The following is a 22,914-nucleotide window of genomic DNA, read 5'->3' as shown; positions in this document are numbered from 1 at the left end:
CCAGACCAAATATGGTCGCGACCAAATCCCAAATTCTAATATAGTCGGGCGTAAATTTAAAGTACGCTTGTTGCTGGGCGTAAATTTAAAGTACGCTTGTTAACGGGCGGAGATTTAAATTACGCCCGATGAAATTTTAATTAAATAAAAAAAAAAGAATGAGGCGGACTTTTAAAGTCCGCCTGATGAAAGTTATAAAGAATGGGGCGGACTTTTAAAGTCCGCCTGATGAAATTTTAATGGGGCGGACTTTTAAAGTCCGCCTGATGAAATTTACAAAAAATGGGGCGGACTTTTAAAGTCCGCCTGATGAAATTTTACAAAAAAAAATTGGGGCGGACTTTTAAAGTCCGCCTGACGAAATTTTAATCATGTACCGTTGCGTCACAACACGGACTAAACCCAAATTTTGGTCTTTTTTTTTATCTTTGATCTTTGGTTTTGATCGCACCACTGCAGTTGCTCTTAGGTGCGCACATTAAAGTCTTCGTAGCGTATTATTAAGTTATACTTGTGTATAAACACATGGTCTTTTGTTCAAGGAATAACGCGCCACCGGTGTAGCTGTCCACTGTATAGTGAAAAATACTAGAATCACCCTACTATATGGGTTCAATATATAGAAGCCCCACTAAATGGATCATCCACTATCAACTCCATGCTTTAAGAAAATGATATTACTAGGCCTAAAATATCAAATTTTCTTCGGATCTGGCCCATAATTAATTATTAGAGATTTTAATAATGACAACACTACCCTTTTGTATATAAACAAGAGGAATATCAGAAGATTCTTTTCATTTTCAGATTTCGTCTCTCTCTTCCAGACGAGTTTATCTCCTGCAGAAATGGTTTCTCTTCATTTCCAGATCTGAAACAATTATTCTCTCTCGAAATCAAGTTCTCACACAGTTAAACATCGCCAACAACTCGTGTTCTTGCGATTTCAGTGATGAGAAGATCTGAAGAAGAATCAACCAAATGATACGAACCTAAATCCGAGCATAAAGAAACTCGATTCAATTCAATCGAAGAGAAACATCTACAAAAATGAACCAAAGTAAGTTTAATCTTTTCATATCCTTTTTAATTTAATTAAGAGCTTTAATCTATCAATCTCGAGTTGAAATCAAAATCTCTGAAGTTTGATTTTAAAAGTTTTGAAAAAAATATGAAAACGAATCTCGATTTCGTTGTTTGATCCTTGATCAGAGTTTGGATCTTTAATCTACAACATCTACTCACTCTGGTTGTTTTGATGTAATTTTTTTGAAGAATTTTGAACAAATATTTCAGATCTGTTCTTCATCAAAATCGACGTAAATATAATTGTAGCTCCGATCTATAAACTGATTTGAGATTTGATATCAGCAAATCATCGTCTCTATTACCCATAGTTTTAATTTTAATTTCAACCACTCTTAATTTTCAATTTCATTTTATTCTTGATAGATAATTTTACGAAATTTATTTTCAATTGTTTAAACAATAACAACAGATGCAGTTTCATGACACAAACTATATATCTAATCGAAATTATGCTTTCAATTTTACTGGCAGTTTAATCTTCTACCATAGTTTGATTATGTTGGAAGAAACCTTTACTGGAAATGATACTTGTTGGCTTCTAGCCATGCTGAGTATGAGGAGGTGGTGGTGGTGGCGCAGATGCAGGTTTTAGTGGGGGATTTTTGACCTGTTGAGTGGTGGAGAAGTAAGTGGAGGTGTCATGTTCAACAGTGGTGGTGGAATTGCACAGTGTTTCAACTGTTCCATTAAGTTTGTGATTCTAGGAGGTTGTGGTGGAGGAAGTGCAGGTTATAGATGAGGATTTGGAGCCAATATTGGTGCTGATGGCGGTGTTTTCAATGTCAATTTGTATATAATAACTTGTTTGTGTTGCTTGCGGTGAATATTTGGTATGTAGAGGATCTGCAGGCTAGGTAAAGTGAAAAAATAGGGATTGAAATCAGGTAAGTTAGTTATTAGGATTGATTATAATTTTTAATTTGAGATAATAAGGCTTAGGTTGATGTCTGTTAACAATATATGAACTTAATGCATTCATATCTTAGAGTAGCCTCTCGATTTGTTCGTGTTTTGTAAGATATTACTACTAATTATAGTCTGACAGATCTTTTTGGTTTAGGAAACTGATATGTGTAACTGAAAGAGTGCGCATTGGATAGTAAGTAAATGTTTACCTCCTCTCAGTCAGACAGTCACATTACGCAAAATTTAGAATGGCTATTAGACATGTAGTGAATCAGATTAAAAAAAAAGTATGTTGTTCTCTTTGGAACTGAAAATATGGTCCATCTTAATGATTTCATTGTTTCAGTTTATTAAATGAGGAGGGCATTTTAGTTTTTTATTGGGGTGTTTTCTTGTTTGAGTACAAAATGCATGTGTAATCAGTAGTTACATATGCATATGGCATATGTAAACATTAGTTACACATGCATATTAGCATGTGTAACTAGTCGTTACACATCTAATATGCATGTGTAACTCGTAGTGACAGTACAATACTTCATATCTATCTTCCTCTACGCAACTTCTTATATAGGGTTTGACGTTAAACCTTAAAAATGCTTAGTTGTTTTGCTTTGTCTGTGGTCTTGCTGAGCTTGGGTTGTGTGTTATTTACACGTCAAATCATGTGTTCCTTCTTGTATCAGAAGGAATAATTGTTGTTCTCAGGAGATCATACCTTACTTGTTCTTAATACTGATTAGCTCATTTGGCAGGATTCTTTGTTTGTTTTCATTTCTGGATTTGAGTCAGCTGGCTCAGAAGAAAAATTTCATACTTTGCTTGTTCATATACCTAAGCATGAGACATGAATTATAGCTCATTTGGCAGGATTTTTGGTGTTTGGTCTGATTGGAACAAGTCAAGTTAGTGATGAAGGTGATGTTGAGTTCAAGGCTGTTCTTTTTGTTCCTCCAAAGGCTCCTCATGATCTGTATGGGAGTTACTACAATGCTAACAAGTCCAACTTGAAGTTATACGTCAGACGTGTCTTCATCTCAGATGGATTCGATGATCTTCTGCCCAAGTACCTGAACTTTTTGATGATAACCATTTTTCCCCAAGATATATAGGTTCATTATTATAAACGAGGCATAGCCGCATAGAATAAATTGCAAGCTTTGCTACATGGATAATAGATGAACATTACTTTTTTTGGTATATTATGTAGGGTCTTATGGACTCAGTTACTTTACCACTTAATGTATCGTATGAATTTTTTGATTTTATGTTGACATATATAAGTATGATGCATGTGTAACTCCTACTTACACAATTCAGATGCATGTGTATCTGCAAGTTACACATGCTAATTGAATGTGTATCTTATAGTTACACATGCTAACCAAATGTGTAACTGCTAGTTGCACATGCTATGCGGATCTACTGGTTTCTATCTACGTTATGCTTATTTTTTGTTGAGTTTATTGGTTTTGTGTTGTCTTGTGCAGGGAAACACATTAGGAAGTTGGTTAAAGATGGATTCATCAGCTGCAAACCAAACCACATTCACTCTCCATATCATGCACGGAGAATGACAAAAGCCAGATTGAGGGGTTTTCACTCTGGATATGGTACGTTATACATAATAATTTACATTTTTTTTTTCTTTTCAGTATTCATAGTGTTTATTTGGCTTCCAGCCTGCACTGAACCCTTAGCTAGACCTGTACTTATGGATTAACTCTGTCATCATTTCTCAGTAGTATGCGCTATGTCAATAAATCAGATTAAAATACAGCTGACAGTGTTCTTTAGATTACTTGATTGCAGTACTAAAAGTATTATGGCGTGCAATTCGGTAGTTTAATTAGTTAAGATTGATTGTTCTAACAATCACTGAATTTACTACCTTGTGAGACTTATTTGTAACATAATACATCTATTAAATTTTTATTGGGAATTTTAGCTGATTGTGTTTGATTTTCCTTTTGTATTTATTGGTATGCAAAAGTATGTGAAACTTATAGATACACATGCTAATTAGATGTGTAACTTCTAGTTACACAAGCTAATTTGATGTGTAATTTCTAGTTACACATGCCGATTGAATGTGTAACTTCAGGTTACATATATTTTACTTACATATAGTATTTACACAATTGGTTACCAAATTAGTAGGTCTTTCACAAGTAGTAGTATTGTGTATGATTAAACCTAAGTAGTTACTTGTGCTTTGAATGATTCAGGTTCAGTTAGTGATTGAGAATTTAGAGCAATTGTTCCTGAACACAATAAAAATGAGCGGCTTGTTGTCAATGATGATCGAGGTGATAAGTTAATGCTACTGCGAGCAAATCCAGATGCCCCTATATATCTCTGTCTATAGGTAAGTAGTGGAAATGGTTTGTTTAAGTAAATGTAGGACTAACTAGTGGAGATATGTTAACCAGTTTAAGTCCATAACAAGTCCATAGTGAAAGTAGTGTATGGACAACATAATGATTTGTTTATGCATTGACCCTATTCTGTCATTTTCTGCGTATATTATAGCTTGTTACTCATACCTGGATGCAGAATGAGGTTCTGACTCAAGATACATTCACTTGCTTTCAAGTTTCTTTATTGTGTTGTGAAGAAACCGATCTCATGAGGATGTGTAACTTCTGCATACACATCGATATGGATGTGTAACTGATGATTACACATGACGGATGCATGTGTAACTCCCAGTTACACATGCTAAGATAGGTTATCATGTGTATTTTATGTGATCTTTGTTCTATAATTTTTCCTTACAATTCGTTCTAATATTTTTTTTTCTTTTTTTGCTTTTTTTTCATCCAACCTAATACATGGATGTTTATTTCGTTGCAGATATGCAAGCATTTTGGAGGGAGGAAGACAAGAAGGAAAGGCAAAGATTTAAACTTCATAAAAGCACAAATCAGACGCATGTGTAACTCTCAATTACACTAGATAGGTGCATATGTAACTCTCAATTACACTAGATAGATGCGTGTGTAACTTCTAGTTACAGATGCTAAGAAATTAATAAATGAATATTAAAGTATTACATTTATTTTTTGTATGCGTTCTTTTTGATGTCTATTTTCTTGATGTGTAACTTTGCATTACACATGGCATAAGGATGTGTAACTTCTGGATACACATGCCATATGCATGTGTAACTTCTGTTTACACATTCACACTGTATTTTAATAATTTTGGGCCTACATTTAATAATTTTGGGCTTAAATTTTAAATTTTATTTAATTATGGGCTTGACAATATATAAAAGGGTATGGATGTCCTTTAATAACTCGGGGCTTAGATTTAAATTTGTTTTAATTAAGGGCCTCATATTATGGGTTATCCATGGGTTGGGCCTTAGCCTAATTTTCCCCACTGTATATGCGCCTTGCGGTGTTCACATGGCCACGCCAGCTGCCAAAGCAAATTAAAAATCTTATGCGTTGAAAAATAAATCAGTGAGCATGGCTCCAACTCCGGATTCCTCCGAAAACGGTAGTACTTCACTGAGATAAATTTTGGCCGTGTAGTCCGAATGTCAAATCTTAATCCAAGTGATACGGGAAGGATTTGCACAACAACACTCACAGATTTAGCACATCTATCGGAGGTAAAGTGACCCCCAATAGACCCTAGAGGGTCATTTGCCCCTACTTATCCACTGACTCCATCCTTGTTAAAAACTAAAAGGTTATAAACAAATGTACGCCTGTTTTTATACCCGATAGACAAATATATCCTTTTTTACACTTTTACAAATATAGGCCTGTTTTACTTTTTTCATCCAAATTTGTTTGTTTAGTCAACTTATCGTATAGTAGGTCAAACTTTCGTTGACTGAGATGAGAAATTGAAAACACAGATTACTACTTTACCCTTTAGATGAAGTCACTTATTAAGCTCGAGGCACATCGTTCGTTCCTATTATTCTCTGTTCTTCTCTCAGGTTCTGAACAACCTATTCTTCTCTCAGCAAAATCGATAGAAATCTTAGGGGTTGTTTCAATTGATTGCGTTTGCGTTTTTTATTTGGTAATTTTTTGGTGACGATTTGGCAGTGGGCGAGATGGTGCTTGGCGGCATAATGATTTGGTTGCTGTTGTGTTATTGATGGGGTTCTCGCTTGAAGTTGCTGGTGGCGACGGTGCTGATTTGTTCTTGCCGTGCTCGAATTTTTTTTTGACGGGTACTGCTATTGAAATATGTAGATTGCGATTTTCAATTGGGATAAGAAAATTGAGAGTTAAATTAAAAGCTTGTAGGACGAGGGTTGAGACTTATTTTCCTTGGGGCATAGTAACATGCTATGAGAATTGAAGCTTGAAAATTGAAGGGTTATCTCTAGCATGTGTAAATTGTAGCTTAAATTTGGTTAGTTTCAGTTTTGAGAATCGCCAAGGTCTTTATAACAACTGATTTTGGGGTTTATATAGGCTATGGAGGTTTGAGGCCAACACCAGCAAAAATGCATAACAAGTGTTTGAGAGAAGTCCCAAAAGAAACAAAGGTAAACTTCTTCTTGCTTTCTTTACTCATTTCAGTAATGATAGGGGTTTCATTGTAGCTCTTTCCATGAATTGATGAATTGGGTATTTAGTAAAAACCTAGAATTTATGATTCATCATCTTAGATTATAAAATAGTATCACAAGTCTAATTTGGTTAAGTACTCTAGGATTTATCCCATCACAAAGACAGCATGTCAGAGCTCTTTTCATACTAGATACTGCGTTAATTTGATTCTCTGTAGTGATATGTGGAATATGATTCCAATATATAGATGCAAGACGGTATAATTTACCTGCTCATATTGATAGTCTCAATTAGATATCTTATATGTGATAATTAAGTTTGTCACAACTCTTCTACTTTTAAATAAGGCTCAAAGGAAATCATCCCGTTGTTTTCATTATCACACGGAGCTTATTCATGGTTATATGGTATAATATTGTTCTGTTTTGCTATATATAAGCTCATGTTTTGACATTGATTGATCTGATACAGTGGAACCATGAATCTCGGTCGTGATGAACAGTTTTGTTGTAGCTTTTCTTGTGATATTTTTCTTTGCTTTTGAATATCTTGATGCGTGAATTAATTTGGATCACAAAGTTTTAAAATAAGTCTTGCATTTCTTAATGTCATGTTTCACTTTGATAATAACAGATATTTGCTACATCATCTCTGGACCACATTGGCGTTCATCGAGAGCTTGTGTCATGGCTTATTATTTATTAAGTAATTAACTGGTACATTAGATTTCAGAACATGTGTCAGTGTCACCATCTCCACTAAGCCTTTAACCATCTTAGACGGTAACATGATCGATCAGTTAGGCAATGGAATGAAAGCTAATTAATTATAGAAAGTTTTTACACTATTGACAAAGAAGTCATTTTATTTGGCCAAGCATATTCTCATGCCTGGAGTTATCATCTATAGCATGGATGAGTGACTTAAGGAAACTTACAGGCACCAAGGCTGAGTGGTTCACATTGATGTGCAACTATTCTCACATCCTTAGCGTCCAGTGTATGCATTGGTGATGCTGAATTTTCCACAACTCAGTTGCAATGTCAGTAGTTTATCGATTAATGGCCGTTTCTTATGACTAGTTTCACTATAGTGTATTATGGGTCAGTATAGAGTACGCTTGATGATTATGTTCCTGCGGTTGCAGATGCCAATTACTGCGATGGGAAAATTAGTGGTGAAGTTCGCAGCACACGAGTTACAGATTCTATTTCAGGGATTCAATTGTTGAGCCAACCACAAGCTTTGAGGGATTCATTGTTGAGCCAACTACCTTCCGTGAAAGAATCCATAGGATATTGAAGTTGGGTGTGAGCATCGACGAAGATAATACTGACACAAGAGCTGACCTAGAGATGCCCGAACTTGTTGAACATGATGCTAAGGGCAGCAAGATGGAGGAGGTCGACGAATCCCTTAAGCTTTGAGTTTCTGATACCGACGCTCTCGACATTCTCTTTAATATTAGCTTTATTTTTACTTTCTTTTTAATTTTCTTCCTTTCCTCTTTAGTTTCTGCCTTAGAATTTTTTTTCTCCTTTTGAGTTTTTAGCCTTAGAATTTTAGTATTTTCTTTTATTAAAAAGTAGCAGGGTCAATTTTAGAATGCCACGTGTTAAAGAGATAGTGCCTTGTACACGGACTGGAACTGAGTTAACTAGTAGCTGAAATCGGCAATTCAATACACTAAACATCTTGTTTTTTTTTAAAAGGACTAAACAGTCTTTTTAAGGCCACTTAGCTGTCCACGTGGAGGATAACTTTCCATCTACCGTTTTTTCAAAAAAAGACGGTCAAAACAGGGGTACATATGCAAAAATCAAAAAAACGGGGTATATTTGAAATGGCATAAAAAAACAGGGGTACATCCGTATTTCACCCTTGTTTCATCCTTTCCGGTATCATCGATGGTGGAGGAAAGCATCACAAAATAAAAATGAAAATTCAGCCATCACTGGTGAGTGTGTTTATATCTTTGAATTTTTGTATTTTCCATCAGCACTTCAACTTTTTGTTATTAACTCGAAATGAAAATAGATTCGATTTCAATTCTTCATAGAAAAAAAATGTTTTTAGCAATAGGGATTACATGTTTAGATGGAATTGTTTAGACTGTATGGAGTAGGACATAGATATTTTCCGTGAAAATGTCGTCTGACAAACACCAACTTATAGATGTTGTGTCGGTGCTTTCTTTTTGCTGCATCTGTATGCTTTGCCAGTGAAGTTGAACTCCTTTCATTTTTCAGACTAAGAGATGAAATTGATCGTCATGAGAGACATGCTTTTGGTATTTCGTGAAGTGGAAATTTCCTTTTCTTATATAGTTGGTGTATAGTACAACAGTGAAAAATTGTATGTGTAGGAAACTCCAGAAATAATCTTTTCATCGGCCCTCTATTGTAGCAATTGTTAGTTCGATTCCAGAGTGAAACTTTTTCTCACGAGACGATGACTCGGTATCAGTAAAAACCTTCCCGAGGAAAACCCAGGTTGCTTCGGCTGTGGTAAAGTCATAGCATCACTTCCTAACATTAAAACCTCCATTTACATAGCCGGCTTGTCTTCTGGACGCTGTTGAACGCATAGAAGTCCCACATGGATGCATCTTAAAATTTGAGATATAGGCACATGAAAAGGAGTTTCCATGTTTGAATTCATTACTTCGATGGCCTTATCTTCATTCCACAATTTCCATACCTGAGCAGTTCACATAGCAGGTTTTTTACTTTTAAGAGATTATCATTAAAGTAGAGAGGTGTGCATAATTGAAAAAAACTAAGCCTAATTTCTACAAATGCAATGAAAAATCGATGTGTCAAATATGGTACGTACATGTCCTAGAAGGTTGAGATCATGGTCTGGATGAGTAAACCCTCGGTTCTTCTTGCCACTTATTATCTCCAGTACTACAACTCCAAAACTGTAGACATCTGATTTCATTGAAAACAGTCCATCTATTGTATACTCCGGAGACATATAACCGCTGCATTTTTTCATAGAAAAAAATACTAAGGTTAAAGAAGATACCATTTCCCTTCTTTAGTTTTTGTTTCTTGTGTGAAATAATGCTTATAAAGTTCTGTGTACTTACTAAGTTCCGAACACTCTCCTTGTATTTCCTTCAGTTTGATCTCCTCTGAAAGTTTTAGCAGCTCCAAAGTCTGAAATTTTAGGGTTCAAGTCACCATCGAGTAAAACATTACTGGCTTTGAGATCTCTATGAATTATCCTTAGTCTTGAATCTTCATGAAGATACATCAGTCCTCGGGCAATCCCAACAATGATTTCGAAGCACTTCAGCCAATTTAGTGAAATATCTCTTGTTCTATCTGAGAGTCAATTTGGATTGGATTTAGTACTGCACTCGATCATACATGAAAAAAACAATGAAATATAGGTGTGAGAGGTTGAGACAGCTACCAAAAATGAAGTTATCCAAACTTTTGTTTGGCATGTATTCATAGATTAGCATCCTTTCTCCTCCTTGAATGCAACAACCCAGAAGCCTAACAAGATTGCGGTGTTGAAGTTTGGCAATCAACTTAACTTCATTCTTGAATTCACTTATGCCTTGTCCTGAATGTGTAGATAGCCTCTTTACTGCAATTTTCTGTCCCGTAGACAACTGACCCTGTTTATCATTACCAAACAATTGTGACGTGCTATGCTCATACATGTTTTATTATGTTGAAGGAATTACTGTGAAAATAATGCTCAGTGCCTGATTCACGTGCGTTGGTGTTGGTTAGTGTTTGTGTTTTTCCGTCACCATATTTGGAAAACATTACCTTGTAAACAAGACCAAAACCACCCTCGCCTATCTTGTTTGCAAAAAAGAAGTAATTAGTGGCAGTTTCAATGGTAGCCAAGTGAAATGCATGCAATTCTAGATCTTCCTCCTGACTTCCATTCATGTTATAATCTCTGTCGTGATTATTTATGTTTATACCTGTAACAGAAAATGGTGGTTTAGGAATTAGAGAAAAAGAAGCTTGATGAGCTATCTGGAGACTGGGACTAGCCTCTAAACTTTCAGACGATAAGTCTTATGTGCAGCAGGTTGGTTTCTATTGGAGATATGCTTATATATGTATATTATTGGAGATACACATATATTTATATTTATGGTTACATAATAAGTTAAGTGAGGAATAATATTATTTTGTGTAAATATGCTAATCAATATGTATTAGGATATCTATCTATTTAGCTTTCGAAGAACAGAATTGTAATCCAAGATTTTGATAATAACAAAACTTCAATTCTCTACCTTGTCGTTTCATGGCATCTGAGCCAGATTCGAAATAAACCTAAAATTGATTCGATTTCAAATTATACGGGTATGATGATTTCTCCGGTGAAATTGAATAGTGATAATTATGAACAAGATGAACAAGTCGTTGTTAATATGGCACTTATGAATACTGATGCAAATTCAACTGGAAGCTATCTTTCTTCGCAAGATCGACTACCACTTGCTAATACACTCACTGATGCACAGTGGGAAGCTATTGTGAATATGTTTAATTCTTCAAATAAGGAGGGCTCGAGTGAAATTTTTTCTAGGAAATGGATACTTGATACAGGGGCTTCGAGGCATATGACAGGGAGTAAAGAGTTCTTTTGCAAAACATATCAAATAGGTTTTTCTTCCGTAAAACTTCCAAACGGCGCGTACACAGCTGCTTCATGTGAAGGCACTGTGGTGTTTGGAAAATATATGAGATTATATCGTGTTTTATATGTCCCTGATCTTCACTGCAATTTGATTTCATTAGCGTGTTTAATTAAAGATCTGAAATGTATTGTCACTTTGACTGATAAGTTGTGTGTGATACAGGACCGCACTACGAGGACGTTGATTGGTGTTGGTGAGGAACGAGATGGGATCTATATCTTCCACAGTGGAGCGCAGATTATGGCACATCGAGTTACTACTGGTGAAAATTATTACTTATGGCATAAGCGTTTAGGTCATCCTTCTAATAAGATTATTTCTTTGCTTCCTGGTATGAATAAAGTTGATTGTCAGAAGTTTCTCAATGAACCATGTGATACTTGTTTTAAGGCTAAACAAACACGTGCTAGTTTTCCTATAAGTGAGAATAAAGCAAATGACATCTTCAGTTTAGTTCATTGTGATGTATGGGGTCCGTATCGTACATCGTCTTCTTGTGGTGCACATTATTTTCTTACTATTGTTGATGATCATTCTCGTTGTGTCTGGGTTTATTTGATGACACATAAAACTGAGGTGGTGAAAAATTTTCAGAGTTTTTGTGCTATGGCTAAGACACAATTTGATAGACATGTTAAGAAAGTTCGCAGTGATAACGGTACTTAGTTTCGTCCATTGATTCCATTTTTTTCTGAACAAGGAATAGAATTTCAAACTTCATGTGTAGATACGCCACAACAAAATGGGCGAGTGGAACGAAAACATCGTCATATATTGAATGTAGCACGTGATTTCAAGCAAATTTATCTCTTCGGTTTTGGGGTGAGTGCATTCTAATCGCTGCTCATATTCTTAATCGCACGCCTACTACCTTGCTCGATGGGAAAACTCCTTATGAAATGTTACATAGAAAGCCACCTATTTATACTCATATTCGAGTATTTGGATGTTTGTGCTATGCAAGTATTGTCCCTCGTGATCGTAACAAGTTTAATCCACGAAGTCGACGTTGCATATTTGTTGGTTATCCTTTTGGAAAAAAGGGTTGGCACTTGTTTGATTTGGAAACCAAACAATTTTTTGTGTCTCGTGATGTAATTTTCCTTGAAAACAAATTTCCTTATCATGTTGTTCCTTTGGATAATAATAATGAAGAATCCAAAATTCAATTGGATAGAAGGTTAGAAATCTATAGAGAACAACCAGACTTGTTTTTTTCTGACGGTACTGCTAATCCGGGTAGTTCTTCAGGTACAAGCGGACATAAATTGTCCGATACATCCGGACATAAATCCACAGCTAGTGACTGTACAATTGGTCCAGGAAGTAAAGAACAGACGTTGTCCGGCAATGACGACACAACTGTTCCAGGCAGTGAAAGAAATGTTGTGCGGGATCCGTCTCATAGTGAGGGAACTACTGTACCAGGCAGTAAGACACGAGATTTGTCTAGTAGTGACAGAACTACTACTCCGTTTAATGAGGTACTGGATTTGTCTAGTAGTGCTAGAAGTCCAATAGTCACAGAAAGTGACAGAATTCCAAAGGTCACAGACGGATCATTGGTTACTTTAGAAGATGGTTTTGTCTCATATTGGCCCCAGCAAGACATGTCAGATATTGCAGAAAGGCAAGATCTGGTCCGTTATTCTTCTGATGCAACTGTAACTCCTGATACTGAAAGTGATGTTATTAGTGCTAATTCTGATAAGGCAGTTCGACGTAGTGTTCGGTCTCGGGTTAATACACGGTTAAAGGATTATGTATGTAACACCATTCAAGCTATAGACCCCGGCTCTTCTACTCCGCACTCGTCAACGTTCTCAGGTACGCCTTATCCCATAACTAATTATGTGTTTTGTGCAAAATTTTCCGCTAATCATACTCGTTTTTTGGCGGCGATTACTACTCTTAAAGAACCTAACAGTTATGCGGAGGCTGTTCGTCTTCCTTGTTGGCGTGTAGTTATGTCTAAGGAAATTAATGTTCTTGATAAAAATGGCACGTTGTCTATTACTGATCTTCCGCCTGGGAAGAAGGCTATTGGTTGTAAATGGGTTTACAAAATTAAATATAATTATGATGGCAGTGTAGAAAGATATAAAGCTCGATTGGTTGTTCTTGGTAATAGACAGGTTGAAGGGGTTGATTACCATGAACCTTTGCTCCCGTAGCCAAAATGGTTTCGGTTAGAACTTTTTTGGCAGTCGCAGTGGCTCAAGATTGGGAGTTGCACCAAATGGATGTTCACAATGCCTTTCTACACGGGGATCTTGATGAGGAAGTATATATGCAACTTCCTCCAGGCTATTCGACTACTTCTTCGGGCAAGGTATGTCGTCTTTACAAATCCTTATATGGTCTTCGTCAAGCTCCACGTAATTGGTTTGCTAAGCTTGCAAGTGCTCTTAAGACTTTTGGGTTTATACAGTCTTATGCTGATTACTCTTTATTTACTCTACGACGAGGTGAGAATTCCATTAACGTACTTGTTTATGTTGATGATTTGATTATTGCTAGGAATAATTCCGCTGCTATTGCTACTTTTAAGACATACTTAAGTCGGTGCTTTCATATGAAAGATTTAGGTCCTCTCAAGTATTTTTTGGGTATTGAAATATCTCGAGGTACTGATGGTCTATTTTTATCTCAACGAAAATATACTTTGGATATACTTTCTAAGACTGGACTTCTTGGAGCCAAACCAGCTGCTTCACCCATTGATCAACATCATCGTTTGGCTCTAGATGATGGACCTTTGTATTCAGATTCATCTCAGTATCGCCGACTTATTGGACGTTTGATTTATTTGACCATTACGCATCCTGAATTGTGTTATTCGGTACATATATTGGCTCAATTCATGCATTCTCCTCGAGTTGCACATTTTGAAACTGATCTTCGAGTTCTTCGTTATCTTAAGAGTCATCCAGGTTAAGGGATTGTTTTACGCTAGGATAGTGCTCTTCAACTTACTGCTTATTGTGATTCTGATTGGGCGTCATGTCCTCTTAGTCGTCGTTCGCTTACTGGTTACTTTATTTTCTTGGGAGGCTCACATATATCTTGGAAGACAAAGAAGAAACATATAGTATTTCGTTCTTCTGCAGAGGCCGAGTACCGTTCCATGGCGCATACTTGTAATGAGCTCACGTGGCTAAAAGCGTTATTGAAATCTCTAGGTGTGTTTCATTCTCAACCTATGCGCCTTTACTGTGATAGTCAATCCGCTCTTCATATTGCTGTTAATCCTGTTTTTCATGAGCGCACCAAACACATTGAGATTGATTGTCATTATGTGCGCGATAAAGTTCAATCCGGTGCTATTATTACTTCTCATGTTCGCACAACCGCTCAGCTTGCAGACATTTTCACCAAAGCTCTTGGGCGTCCTCAGTTTGAGCTACTTCTTCGCAAGTTGGGCATTCGTGATCTTCATGCTCCCACTTGAGGGGGAGTATTGGAAATATGCATATATATGTATATTATTGGAGATACGCATATATTTATATTTATGGTTACATAATAAGTTAAGTGAGGAATAATATTATTTTGTGTAAATATGCTAATCAATATGTATTAGGATATCTATCTATTTAGCTTTCGAAGAACAAAATTGTAATCCAAGATTTTGATAATAACAAAACTTCAATTCTCTACCTTGTCGTTTCAGTTTCTTTTTCATTTTCTGTACTACCCAAGATACTTGTGATTGTATTGAAGTATTTACCTCCTCTTCTTGCCCTTCTTTTCTGTCGAATTATAAGGAAGTTGATTGCAGTTAAACCCAACAGAGATATTCCTAAAACCACTGATACGATGATCTTCTTCTTGTTACTTGATTCTACATGTATATCACCTAGTCACAAAAATGGTACACCCTTTTCAGCCCTAAACATGAATGTATCTGAATTTTGAATTGGCATTCTTTACAAAAATATAAAAGCAATTTAACTTACGGAGATAATTAGCTGACATCCGTACATAAATATTGGTTGACCATCCATCGTTGTAACTCCTTATGTCATGCAGGTCTCCTGAACAGACAATGCAACTAGCTACATCTGTTATAGCGTATGCGGAACAAGAACATCTTGCGAGACACTCCTTCTCGCAGTTGTTCGTTGTGTCCAGCACTTGTGAATTATCAGGAAATTTCACCTTTGTAAACTTTACAAAACCCTCTTCCCTACTGCAAGCTAATGGAGAACTTCGAAGACATCCTGCAGATGGATTAAATGCATCACTATATTGTTGTGGTGATTTTGGTGTAAAGCCTTTTAAGCACCCACATGGAGGCACATTATTGATGTTACATGTACCATGTGCACCACATGGATCATAGTTATCGCAGCTGTCTCTAAGCAATGTTATAACAACAACCCACTCCTGATTAATATCATCCCATTTAAGATGATCAATTGAACCCGTTTGATTCAAGACAAACCTTGATTTTTCTGGATATATGTCTTCGAATATGTAATACATTTCATTTGCATGGTAGACAAACATGGGATCATATACAGGGGTACTCTTAATCTCAGGATCTCCACCGAATATAATCCCATCGTAATTCCCACTTCGGTACAGAATTTCTGATCCCTTCTGAAGAATGAATTCAGGAAGCCCACTATGGTCAACTTTGTAAGTAAAATCTCCTGGAGAAGGGTCATCTGCGTTCTTCCACGACGACATACTCCAGTTTCGGTTTTCTTTTAAGCTCCATCCAAGTTTCATTCCTGCTATCATACTATCACATGGGTAATCAAAACTTTGCCATACATAGCTTTCTCTTTTTCCATCCCTCAGAACAAAATTTCCAGTATCCAAGAGTTGTGCAGTTGGATTCTTAACTGTCATTGATGAATTTGAAGACCAGATCACATCTTTTGTTCCACTGAAAATTATAATGTTTCCATCTGAATTCATTTTTAGAACTCCTAATGAACTAGTAATTAGGTTGTTTCTATTTGTAACCCATATGTAGGATCAGAATCTCGCAGCAATAATGCCTCAGCGAAATTATTAAAAACACAACACAACAGTGTCGCAGAACAACTTCAGAAACGAAATAATAAACGACATCAGCTAAATCATGAGAAAAATGTGATGGTCCTGCGAAAATTAGAGAGTTTGCGAGATTAACATTTGTAAGGATGCGAGAATGTCGCAAGTCATATCCGAAAATAAAGGACAGATTAGCTGTCATCAACTACGTAATTCCCTATAAATAGCCGCTCAGTTGTAAAGAAAAGGAGAGATCTTTTTCTGATTGAGAAGCAAATAAATAGGAGAGAGAAAATCTAGAGCAGTGGTTATTCTTGATTCCTTTATCTTTTCTTGTAAGATTGTTCAAAGATTCATCAATAAAATTAAGATTGTTAATCTAAAATGAGTTGAATGTTAATAAAATCTTGTGAGGGGTGTAGTGTAGGATTTCCTGCAACTACATAATGGCGCTAGAAACAGGGAGAGATTGAAGATTATTCTAGAAAAAATTGAAGATTAATATTGAGATTTGTGAAGATTTGGAGTAATTGGTTAAGAATTTTACATAATCTCTTGCAATTCGTTAACATTGAAGAAATGGCTAGAAGAAGAAATACATCAGAACAACCAACTACTGTTAGAAGAAGCAAGAGAATTGCTGGAAGGGAAAGAAGTGAAATGGGAGAATCTACTAGAATGAGAAATAATGGAGAAAATCAAATTCAACCACCAGTTCAACAAACACTATTACAAGGAAGGAATACAGATTATGATAGGGTGAGTATACACACTTGGCAATCAAATTCAGCAGAAGAAGTAGAAGAAGAGCAGCAAACCAGAAACCATAGACAGGTAGAGATAAATCAAGAATCAGATGAAGGAAAATTCATGGAGATGAGAAAATTGGAGCGTTAGAAACGTTGAGACGAAGAATACATGAAGAAAGAAGAGCTGAGGCAGAAGAACGTGCAAATCTAACAAGGCAAAATCACGAGTTGAGGATGGAAAATATGAGACTACAGAGTAGAAGATCGATAAGTACTACAAAATCATACTCAAGATCGACTAGAAGAGAGATGAGGCGAAACTCACCCACAATTAATGCTGGAAATAATATTCAAGAAGAAATATCAAATCCTAATGAAGAACATCGCGAAAATAGAGAAAGGACTGATGATCGTTACGTTCCACAAAATGAAACTTTTGATGATAGGCAAAATGATAAAAATCAAGAGAATGGACAACGTCAGGGACGAAATAATCAAGATGGCGAAGGGAATCGAGAGGAAAGAAGGAGAATTTACATGAGAGGGAAGCTCAAAGAAATCAACAAACGATTGAAGAACAAATTGAAAGACATTATATTGAACAAGCACGTTTAATTTGCGAACGTGAAAGATTGAGAGCGGAAATGGAAGAACAAGAGCTTCAGGAGACAATTCGCCAGAACAATCACGACAATCGAGAAAGAAAGCGTACACAAAACCGGAATAACAGTAATATCAATGAAGAGTATGATAGAGTACAGAGGATGGCTGAAAGACAACGAATGGAATTGATAAGAAATGAACAAAATCATGGAGGGGAAAACGAGAGACATCATCATATGCGAATTCAAGATAGAGATGAGGAAGAGAATCGCAGAAAAAGACGAGATGAAGATGATGAAGAAGAAATGCAAAATTTCGCGAGAGAAGAAAGATATGAACGCACAAGAAGGGAGGCGAAGCTAAAAAGACCAATGGATCAAAATTCAGGTGTAAATAAACAAATCTTAAAAGAATTAGAAGAAATGAGAGGAATGCTAAATAATAGAGGAGAAGTAGGCAGAAGACAATTAGATGAAGCTATAGAAGAAGCTGCGAAAACTCCATTTACAAGGGAAGTACAACTAGGAGGAATACCTCCGAAATGCAATTTGCCCGCATTAACCAACATTTTTGATGGAACAACTTGTGCAGTTCAACGCATTAAAGCCTACGTGAGGTGCATGTTGCAATGGGAAAATCATGATACCATATTATGAAAGTATTTTGCATCCAGCTTAACAGGGGAGGCGTTAAAATGGTTCAAAGGTATACCAAAGAATACAATAACATCCTTCAATCATTTGCAGACTACATTCATGGGGGCATATATAAGTAACAATTCTTCGCGACCTGGTATTGAAGACGTGTTTGGATTAAAACAAAGGATTGGCGAAAGTTTGAAGCACTTAACTAAAAGGTGGAGCACTATGTGTAGTGAAATGGCTGGCCGTGTGGATGAGAGATATCTTATCTTATCATTTATCAATGCTATGTTTGCAACCAACCTATTGTATATCCAAATTTTCAGAGTCAAGAATACGATCACAATGACTGAATTGTGAGAACTTCAAGAGGAATATATTGCTTTAGAGGAAAGGCAAAATGAAATGGAATCATACCCAGTTGCGAACACCAGTTCACAAACAACAAATGCAAGCTTATTACCCAAACTAATAAACACAGTGGCGAGCACTTCGCAAGTACAACAAGAGAAGGTGGCGGGTAACAATCATCAAAAGCTGGTGGCTATTGGAAGCCTAGATCAAGAGGAGTATTAAAGAGAAAGAAATCTCTACAATCGTGGTGGAAATAACAAGATTCAAAGGCTCGATCAGCCGCAAGAAACTTATGGAGGTCAAAGACAAAACTATAATAGAGGACAAGGAGGTCACAAGGTAGTATGGGAAGAAATCAAGATGCCACCTCTAAATGCAAGTGTGGAGAAAATATGGGAAGCTATAATTTTGATGGAGAATATACCAACACCATGGAACATGGGAACGGAACCACCTCCAAACCACAGAAGTCATGAGTTTTGTTCTTATCATCATTTTCATGAACATACTACAAATGATTGCAGAAATGTAAAAAGAATTATTCTGAGAATGATAGATCAAGGAAAACTAAACCACTTTTTGGTAGGGCACCCACAATCTCAACCATTGCCACCACCACCAGAGCATCACAAAGTAAACACGATGAAAAAGAAGGAAACATTCTTCATAGAAGTTGGTGCAAAAGCAAAGAATCTATTCTGTCACTCTATCGTACATTCATACAAGACAATTGAAGATTTTCATGACAATGTTTTGAGTAGAGTGTTTGCAAGAGATAATGATGGAAGAGAAATTATGAATATTGCGAAAATCTCGCCACTAGAGGAATGGCAGAAACAGATTATTTCTTTTACCGCAGAAGAAATCCCCGAAGGTGAAGAGGTACATGATAATACATTGGTAGTAAAATTAGAAATTAATCCAAAACCGAAAGAAGATGAGGATGATGAAGCTGAAGATTCATGGGCAATTAATAGGATTCTAATCGATACTGGAAGCTCTGTGAACATCTTATTTTATCATACTTATAAAACTATGGGAGGAAGAGATGATGATCTTATACCATCAACATATAAGATATATGGTTTTAATGGTACTGCCAACAAGCCTAAAGGGGAGGTTACTATGCGAATTCCATTGAAGGGAATATCTTCTGAAATCCTATTCTGTGTCGTTGATGTAGAATCACCCTACAATGCATTAATTGGTCGACCTTGGCTACATGGGATTCTAGGTGTAGCTTCAACTTTCCACCAGTGCATCAAATTCCCTCACCCCAGCGGTGTAGGAATCATAAAGGGAGATTGGGTTGAAGGAAAGAGGTGTTACGAAACTGAGGTAGAATCCTGCGAAGGAAGAGCAAACAAGAAGGAAAGGCGACACAAAATCAAAGAGACACAAAGAAGTGAGAGGTTGATGGTGGATGCAATCGAAAGAAAAGAAGAAGAGATGTTGCGAAACTAATGCTAGCTCAGAATAAAAATGGTGAACATACCACTACCAAGGAAGCAGTAGCAGAAAATAACAAAGAAGCAAGATGGAAAGGTAAAAAATAAGTGTATGAATGATTGATTTGTTGCGACACTCTCGCAATAAATAAAATTCTCAAAAATACATTTTATTGAATGACAAAATTGAGATTGCGAAATGCAAATACATATGATGATGTGCGAGAATCTCGCAGAGATAATGAATTCTACAAAAGACAATCAGAGAACAATGACAAAAGAGAAAGGGGCGAACCTTTATGGCGTACACCCTAGTTCGCGAATACAATTTCGCAAGAGGCAAATGTAAGACCTAAAGTACGTCATATAAGGGGGTACCTGTTGCATGGCTCAGGGAAAGGCTACACCGCCACCGGAACCTGAGTCATGGAGATTTGGGGTCAATAAAGCCCATCCGGGAGAGGCACCTTGGATTCTCAGCTTAAGCATATGACTTAGGTTGGGCGACTAAGGTAATAAGGACTCTCCCAAGGAGTGCAGAATCTGATCAAGGCGCCGAGGTACACGGTTGAGTCAAGAGTGCCAGGGGCGTGGAGCGTACCTTGCCATTCTTGACAAGTCTTGGCTTATACTGCACTCGGCCCGAAGAAAACCCCACTTAGGGTGCAGTCTCGTAACCATAAACCCTATAGGTAAAAGGGATAAGAGGCTGCGAAAACAACTGGTTGTTGTTAAGACTGGATGGGAGGAGCTAACCTTGTATGGTAGAGTACGCCTCCTTGAAGGGGCAACCAGGGGGAAGATAAGGGCGGCACCCTCCATTAGGGAGCTGATAAGTGTCTTAAGACGCAAATGTCATGAGGCTTTTTACTCGCAAGGGTATTAAGGCTTGTCATATTTGTGCACAATCCTGAAGAGGCAATAATACAAAAGAAAAAGATAAGACGAGATCAATGGGTTTTCGCATGAAAGTGCGAAGACGTCCTGCGATTTCGTCGCAAGACGGCAATGTCATGGGGCTTTATTTTCGCAAGAATATTTAGGCCTGTCATATTGTCGCAACATTCCTGAAGAGGCCATAATACAAAAGAAAAAGTTAAGGCAAGATCAATGGGTTTTTGCATGAAAGTGCAAGACGTCCTGCGATTTTGTCGCAATGACAAGAGGTGGCATAATAAGACCTTTAATAGGAAGGCAAAATAAGACCACACAGGAATGAGATTTTGAAAAGAATCAAAATTCACTTCGCATATGATTGCGAAATTATACATAAACAACTGCGAAGTTGAGGCACAAAATAAGAAAAATCTGCAAAATCTCTCATTTGGATACAAATAACAGAGGCAAGTATGGGAATGAATGAAATTAGAAAATGTTATTTGTCTCCATAGATATATTTACGCAAAAATTCAAAAATTAATGATTATATTGATTAACCGTATTGCAAGGAAGAATTGTTTTAATGAATGCAGGTCAAAATGAAAGAAACTCATATATTAAGGAATATGGAACCAAAAGAATTCGCAAATATACAGAAAGAAGGAATAAATGTACAAGTATTACAGAAGATCAAAGAAAGAAACAAAGACTACTTCTTAGTTGATCCTTCATCATCTTCATCAGACTTGTTCCCTTCTTCGTCTGCATCAGAACTTTATCTCCATCAGAACCTTCATCACCATCAGATTCTTCATCAGCAGAGATGTCAGACTGGAATGTTCTTTGGGATCTCCTCCAAGAGACAAGGATAATCAGAATGAGGAATACTATGGTCATCACAAACCATTTGAATAGTTTGATTGCGAAAATGCATAGCATCGTTCTTAAAGTTCGCAACAGTGATCTTGATTTGATTCTTTAATCTAGTACTTCTTTGCGAGTTCCTCTTTTTCAGCTTCAAGTTCCTCAATCTTTCGATATCTACTTTCAGAATCTGCGAGCAAAAGGCAATCAATTAATAACTTGATGAAAATTCATAAGAAACAAAAGATTAGTGAAGAAGAACAGTTAATAACCTTCTCTGTCAGAAATCATATCTCTAATCAAGGTGTATGCTCAACTTGGAGACTAACATTTACACCTAAATCTTTTCTGGCATCGTCTAAGATTTTCGCAGCCCAAGCGAATTCATCCTCATTATTATAAGAAGACGAGAACGAATTTGGTTTTCTCTTCGCAGAGCTCGGTATTTTGCGGTTAGCTTCATCTCGTTCAAGTTGAACTTCAAGAAGTCTTTGGAATTTCGCCAAAGCCTTAGCACCTTGATCAGAGATGCGATCCTTATCATCTATGAGACCGCTAATTTTGGTTCTTAATCATTGATTTTCTCTTTAGAATTAAGAAGAGACGCTTAAATCGGTTGGCTAAGCCTAAACTAGATCTATGGTCAATTCTAAGAGGCGAAATTTGGATCTCAGTTCATTCAGAGAAAGAGATGAAATTTTATCATTTGAGAAACTATTTAAAGATTTATTAAGACGCTCAAGAAGGGTATCATTATCCAAGGCATTAGGAAATGAACGAAGAATGGTAGCTTCATCAGAAAGACCATAAATGTCTGCAAAAAGGATCAATTAAATAAGATAAAAAACAGGATGAATGAATGAAGGGAAAGGAGAAAAGTAACATACCATAGAGTTGATTATTAGCTTGCTGAAGACTAGAGATTTTTCTTGTACGAAGAAGAATCAATTTCTAGTTGTTGTGTTTCTCGCGAAGACATTTGACTTCAGCTTCCAGTTCCTCATTCTTTGTACGAAATTGAAGATTCTTCTTTTCAAGAATTTCGCGTCTCCTCTCCAGATCTGAGGCAACAGCGAAAGAAGCTTTTCCAGCCTGCGAGAAAATAAAAAGTATTAAAATAGAAAGAGATTTTGAGTTACAATAATGAAG

General features: G+C 36.6%; 1 protein-coding gene and 1 pseudogene across 1 annotated transcript; one reads left to right on the top strand and one right to left on the bottom strand.

Moving 5' to 3' along the window:
• Window positions 1–833: 833 nt before the first annotated feature.
• On the top strand, window positions 834–4,342 carry LOC113333668 (endoplasmin homolog). Its single transcript, XM_026580096.1, has 4 exons — window positions 834–1,060; window positions 2,866–3,080; window positions 3,486–3,608; window positions 4,224–4,342. The coding sequence occupies exons 1-3, from the start codon at window positions 1,051–1,053 to the stop codon at window positions 3,570–3,572; spliced, it is 312 nt and encodes a 103-aa protein (XP_026435881.1). The 5' UTR covers window positions 834–1,050; the 3' UTR covers window positions 3,573–3,608; window positions 4,224–4,342.
• Window positions 4,343–8,620: 4,278 nt separating this feature from the next.
• Window positions 8,621–16,234, bottom strand: LOC113352819 (annotated as a pseudogene).
• Window positions 16,235–22,914: the final 6,680 nt, after the last annotated feature.

Source organism: Papaver somniferum, chromosome 1, assembly GCF_003573695.1.
Source record: "Papaver somniferum cultivar HN1 chromosome 1, ASM357369v1, whole genome shotgun sequence".
Classification (NCBI taxonomy): Eukaryota; Viridiplantae; Streptophyta; class Magnoliopsida; order Ranunculales; family Papaveraceae; genus Papaver; species Papaver somniferum.
The sequence above is the reverse complement of the archived record's forward strand: the minus strand, read 5'-3'. Positions and strand labels throughout refer to the sequence as shown.

What these genes read in the sequence shown, in the direction of transcription:
- LOC113333668 (XM_026580096.1), top strand. An exon ending in AGTACCTGAACTTTTTGATG is followed by an intron (nt 3,081 to 3,485) that starts ATAACCATTTTT and finishes TGTCTTGTGCAG; the next exon opens with GGAAACACATTAGGAAGTTG.